Source organism: Egretta garzetta, unplaced genomic scaffold (genome assembly GCF_000687185.1).
Source record: "Egretta garzetta isolate BGI_Z169 unplaced genomic scaffold, ASM68718v1 scaffold957, whole genome shotgun sequence".
Taxonomy (NCBI): domain Eukaryota; kingdom Metazoa; phylum Chordata; class Aves; order Pelecaniformes; family Ardeidae; genus Egretta; species Egretta garzetta.
In genome coordinates, this window is record NW_009260360.1 from 85,466 (window position 1) to 91,615 (window position 6,150).

The 6,150-nt window shown below is 60.6% G+C and overlaps 1 protein-coding gene across 1 annotated transcript in view; it reads right to left on the reverse strand.

Annotated features, from left to right (window-relative positions):
• Positions 1-6,150, reverse strand: part of LOC104130005 (protein O-GlcNAcase-like) — a 21,036-nt gene that overhangs the window by 8,574 nt on the left and 6,312 nt on the right. Inside the window, exons 2-5 of the mRNA XM_035898465.1 lie at positions 3,170-3,224; positions 2,459-2,510; positions 812-909; positions 218-348 (exon numbers count right to left, since the gene is read on the reverse strand). Of these exons, the coding sequence (XP_035754358.1) occupies positions 218-348; positions 812-909; positions 2,459-2,510; positions 3,170-3,224 (336 nt within the window). The remainder of the gene's footprint in view (positions 1-217; positions 349-811; positions 910-2,458; positions 2,511-3,169; positions 3,225-6,150) is intronic.

Below are 6,150 nucleotides of genomic sequence, written 5' to 3' on the forward strand. Positions count from 1 at the left end.
GCCGGTCCCTCCCCGTCCCCCCATGCTGCCTGGTAGCCAGGCACCCCCGGAGCCCCCTGAGCTCTGTCACCGTGGCAAGGGGCAGCACATCTGCCACCAGCCATGCCACAGAGAGTTTGCAGCCCCACGCCAGCCCTCGGGGTGGGCACAGGGCCCACAGACAAGCACGCGTGCCCCTCGCTGGGGGGCGGTGGGATGAAGGAATGGCCCACGGTACCTGCCTGAGCTTTTGCTGCAGCAGAAGCCGATCCCCGGCACTTGAGAACACCATGTCCTGGCCAGCAGAAATGGCGAAAACAAACTGCACACCCTGCTCTTCGGCAGCTTCGATGAGAGACCGCATGAGGGCTAGGCAGAAAGCAGAGGGGGTGCTGTGAGCACTGAGAGGCACGAGGCGGGGGGGAAGGGGACCAGGGATGGGGGCAGAGGGAACCCCAGTGGCCTGGGAGGGAGGAGCAGAGGGTGTTAGGAGGCGTGGGAGTGCATCGGGGGGGGAGACAGCTCCCAGTCTCCCGGGACACAGAGGACCCTCTGCAAGGGTCCGCGGGCCCTGGCGTATTAAAGCGCATTGCCAGACCCACGTGGGGAGTGCCCCACGCTGAGCAGACTCCTGGGCCCTTCCATGCGATGGGCAGGGTCTGGGGGGGCTCCTTGCACTGGGCAGGGTCTGGGGGTCTCCATGCACTAGGCAGGGCGGGCAGGAAGAGAAGCAACAGCCAGCCTGGCCCTGGCTGAGACGCAGACCGTGCTCCCCCCCAAGGAGCTGGGACGCCTGCAGCCCACCCGCGCTGGGGCCCGGCAGAGCCGCTACCTGCCTCGTGCTCCGTGTAGGGCTCCCGCCAGAGCAGTCGGTGCTTCAGCTCGTCCTTGGGCGCGTACATGTAGCAGTTCAGCCCCCAGCGCTTCAGCCTGTGCGGCAAGGATGAGGGGTGACCGGGGCTCCAGGCGGGCTCTTTTCAAAGAGGTGTCTGGGCAGTGCCAGCCACAACACCGCGAGCTCCTGGGCTCGAGAACCAAACCTGTCTGTAGCCCGAACAGGCAGACTGCAAGGTCGCCTGTTGTGCCGAGTGACTCCAGATGAAGCAGCAGTACGAGCTAGTTGCCCCTCTGGATGCGAGGGGTCTCTGTGGAGCAGGACCAGCAGAGATGGCCTGGCGAGCTGGGACCTCGCTGCTCCCCAAGCTCAGCATCCGGGAGCAGAGCGCGCCTGCCAGGCACGGCGTGGGCTGGGGGACTCAGCCCAGGTACTCTCTGGGAACCACATATACTCGGGGGAGCCCTCAGCACTGCAGACCCCCCCAGTCATCCCCGCAGGCTGGCCTGACTCCACTGACAGCCCCCACGCGCCTGCTGCACCGTTCCCCGAGCACGCCTTGGTCACTTGAACAGCTCCAGACCTTCAGAACTGTTGCTGTACAACAGGGCACACAGGGAAAGCCTCTGCCCCCCAGCGCTCCGGAGGAGAGAAAAGCCGCGTCTGGCAGCCGGGGACACAAGGGATCCAGGGGTGACTCAGGGGACGTGCACTCAGGCAAGACGGGAGAGGAAAGGTGCCCGGCTCTCCAGATGCTCCGCTAGTCGGAGCGAAGGGAAGGGGGGCTTGAGAGGGATCAAGGCCTGCCTGCTTCAAGATATCAGAGTGCTCCGTCATAAGGCGCTTTCTGGCCTCAAAAAGCCCAAATTCCTTCCAGAATCTCCCCAGCAATCCAAGACTCACTGGATGTTGTGAGGACAGGGCAGACCTCTCCCTGGACAGCTCTTTTGGCACTCCTGTATGAAGGCCATCTGATACATTAATTTATTTCTATTTTCCTCCTTGGTAGACGATGTTTTACATTTTCCCACGATGAGCAGACTGGGAAGCGCTCCATGTACCACGATACAAGTGCCTCATCTCCGGAGGGAGAAGAAAAACAGCGAGGAGCATCCCGCTCACATGTGCAAACTCGTGAGCCTGTATCCCAGCCTAGGGCCAGGCAAAGCCACCGCCAGACCTCATTCCTAACACGCTTTGAAACGTCACCTATCGTCTTCCTTCCCACACGTTTTCCCCGAATTTTCTAAGCTACGCTTTTCTGTATCGGCGCCTCTGGTCCCCGCACTATGATCCTCACCTGCACTCGTGACCGCCCACACCGTCACCAGTGCCCTCTCACAGCACGACCGGCACATGTCCCACGCAGCGCATGGCTGCCAGTGCCACCACCAGCGCAGTCACCAGGACACGTCCGGCCATCTCTGGCCCACTGCCCACCCTGTCACCAGCGCACTGCCCACGCTGTCACCACGCTGGGCCCAGGGCGGGGGAGTCTTTCCAGCATCCCAGAGGTGGCCAGTCCCACGAGCCTCCCTTCAGCACGCTTTCCAGCACTGCTCCTGCCTCCACAGCGCTCTGGCTTCCACCTTGTCACCCTGCCACAGGCGAGTACCTTCAGAGAGGAAAATTCAGGGTACTTGCCATTGAAAGAGAAGTTTCCTCTGTTCCATAGACCATGGTCTCCCATAGAAACCTGTAAAACGGGGAAAAAAAAGCCAAAATGCAGTTGTCAGTAACTGCCTTAAAACAGAGTCCCTCCGCGCTGTCCCTAAGTGGCTCCTCTTAACTCACAGCCCCACCAGTTGTCCACCTCTGCCCTCCTCAAACGTCTGCTCCCCGCTATGATGGGGCGCTGGTGCCCAGCAGCGGGTGTAACGCCCGTGCTCCCATCCTTCCCAGAAAGAGGGAGCAGGGAAGAACTGCACTTAACCTGGGAGGGGGAATTTGCAGAGTAAAAGCCAAGCCCAGAGGAGAGAGCCGAGGGCTGGCTGGGCCATAAGGCACTCGCAGCATTTTGGGGTGCACAGACGCACAGAGCTATCATGCATCCACCCTCGAGTTTCCTGCCTGGGGATTTCCTTCTTGGGAGACCAGCTCTGCGCTGCTCTGCAGCTCCCCGTGTCTCCGTCAAGCAGAGCAGCGTCATGCCTGTATGGGCTGCAAAAGCTGCGCTTTCCATCCTTAATCCCTGCACAATTCCAGCTGCACCCAGACTGACCGGCACAGCTCTCCGCTACGCCCTGCCAACACAGGGCTCTGAGGCAGCACCCCTGTCCCATTGCACACTGTTCAGACCAGGAACACACCAACAATCTGCAGGGATGCCCCCAGGTGCTGGGGCTGTGACCCCACAAGACATTTCAGACCCCTTGTCTGGCCCCCACTGGAAAACACCATCCCCATAAACCTGCAAGGGGAAAATCCAGAGAGGGAAAGCACACTGGGGAGCAACTCTACCAGCTGTCTGCTAACAGCAGCGTTCATCAGTGAGCACTGAGGGCGGCCGCGAGGGCATTGCCCTTCCAGAAGGTTCACATCAACAAAAGCACGGGCAGAAAATACAGATCTGGAGTCAGCAAATTCCCGAGTGTTCAACATTCCCACTTCTGCTGCCCGCAGGCTTTGGGTGGCTGTTGGGCACCAGGGTCTGCCACAAGCCGGAGGCTGCAGCCCCGCAGCAGCGGGCAGCCCGCCCAGCGCTTGGCGCAGCAGGGAACCCGGCCGTGGCTGGGTATAGTGAGCGGGGGCACTGCTGGACGCGCAGCTCCCATTCCCCTGCTGGGGGCACTTCCAAGGAAGGGCCCTTCTTATTTCTGCATGTGGGTGGGTGCAGGGAATTGTCTGCAGCGTTGTCTGGGAGGTGCGGAGCTGTCTGCAATGCCAGCGAGAAAGAACACCCAGTGGAAAGCAAGCCAGTTCATTTGGGGACAACGGGAGGGGCAGCAGGTAAGCGGGTGCGGAGGGGTGCCGATTTGACAGCTTCTTAAAGAGGAGGCTAAGGGCAACCTGCGGGTGTTCCAGCAGAGACCTGAAACTCAGCAAGAGGAGAACCTTCAGTCACTTTAAGTCTCTGCAAGATCTGGCAGAGGCGAGGTGAAGCCTCACCGAAAATACATCTTGCACAGCAACAGCACTGAGCCATCAGGGCAGCTTCCTATTTTCGGATGGGCCCTGCATCCCGGGCGACTGATGCACACTGAACGTTATCTTCCTTGCCGATAGATCTTCTACCTGCTTGAACATCTACAGGGTTATTCTGTCTTCTTTGAAATAATATATATTCGCCTTACTAGCCCTTCCCCACCGTGCACAGGGCCAAATTTGGGGCCACTCAAGGATCCCAGCAAACATTTCACCCAAAGAAAGCATTTCTATGAAAAATAGATTTTCCATTTCCCAATCCATAGGAACTTCTGCTCAGCACACAGCAAGGTCCCAGGAGTCCCTGTCTGCAAGCCACTGCCTGCAAGGATGGCACCCACCCCCTACCCATGCCCTGCCAGCAGCAGCGCTGTTGAGAATGCCATCCTGGTGTACTCAGCCCAGTAAAGTGGCTTAAATTGTACCAGCAAAATCTCTTTGTACCTGTGGCTGCATCTCCAGAGGAGTCACATTGGTGCTCCGCTTTTTTGGAGATGGATTAAGCACTGCTGAGCAATGCTGTGCATTTGCACCTTGACTCTCCCATGGCCCAGACCACTACACCAGTAACCCGTCCACACCATTACTTGCCGAGCTCTGGGCCACCTGGGGTGTCCTTGGGCAATTTTTTCACAACCATTAGCAGAGTTCTGATGCACACATTGCGAAGCAAAGTCCCTAGGTCCCAGGTCTTCCCCAGCCCCTCTCCTGTCCGGGGTGCAGGTCACCAGAGGCGCCAGTCCACCCGTGCTCTCTGGGTGCTAGCAATGCCCGGGCTGTCAGGAGGGAGCCCGGGACTCTGCGTAGGACACGCCACTCCTGACCTGCCTTGGCCCTGCTACGGCCGCACCCTGCTCAGCAGCCGGCCTGCTGCAGCACTGCCGCGTTCCACGCCAGGGCCTCTGCTGTCCGGGCGAGGGATGCCTTTCCTTCCTCATTCGCTAGGGATCTCCTCCTCCTGGAGGGGCTCTGCTGACAGCATGTGTCCTTCTCTTTCCCAGGTCAGCTTTCCTATATCAATGATTCTTGTCTGACTCATAGTTCTTTTTACTATCAACTTCCCCATCCCTGCACTTTCTATTTAGTGTTTATTTGCACGGTGTTTTTGCTTTCTCCCAGGCAAGGCAGTGGGCTTCAGCAGGGTACTGTGCGGCCAGGAAAAGCAGAGATGCTTTTGCCTAGTGGGTGCCAGGCCTCGCCCAGCTCCAGAGGTGCTGTGCTGCAGGAACGGCAGGACTGGGGACAGGCAGGGTAGAAGGACAGGGCTGAGCCATACAGAGCTGCCATGAGGGACCAGGCTGTTCCTGGCCAGCTCTGGGCATGGCCCAAGGCAGTGTTGCACTGCGGGGCAGGGAGGCAGGGGGGCACACACCGGGATGCTGCACCCGTGCCCAGGGCAGAGAAAAACCCACTGCAGAGCACTGGAGGCAGAGCAGCGGGTCCCCATGCCCCACTGTGGGGGGTTGGCTGTGCTGGGGTGGCTGCGGGGTGCAGCAGTGCTCTGGGGGAGAGCTGGGGAGCACCAGTGGGGAGTGCTGGTCCCGCACCCCTGGGCAGAGACAGGGCACTGTGCAGGGGCCCGGCTCCCTGCCTCCCCAATATCCGGGGGCCCGGCCGCAGCTCGGGTCCCAGCAGCCCTTCCCGGTCCCTGTTGGCTCTGGGTGGACTTGCCGGTGCTGGAGCAGATGGAGGGGTGCGCGGGGAGGTGGAGGGATGCGCGGAAGGACAGAGGGATGCGCAGAGGGATGTGCAGAGGGATGGAGGGATGCACGGAGGGATGGAGGAATGCACGGAGGGATGTGCAGAGGGATGTGCAGAGGGATGGAGGGATGCACGGAGGGACGGAGGGATGCACGGAGGGATGCACGGAGGGATGCGCAGAGGGATGTGCAGAGGGATGGAGGGATGCACGGAGGGATGGAGGAATGCACGGAGGGATGTGCAGAGGGATGTGCAGAGGGATGGAGGGATGCACGGAGGGACGGAGGGATGCACGGAGGGATGCACGGAGGGATGCGCAGAGGGATGTGCAGAGGGATGGAGGGATGCACGGAGGGACGGAGGGATGCACGGAGGGATGCACGGAGGGATGCGCAGAGGGATGTGCAGAGGGATGGAGGGATGCGCAGAGGGACGCGCGGAGGCACTCGCGGAGGTTCGGCTCCGCCACCCGCCCTCCTCCCACGCAGACG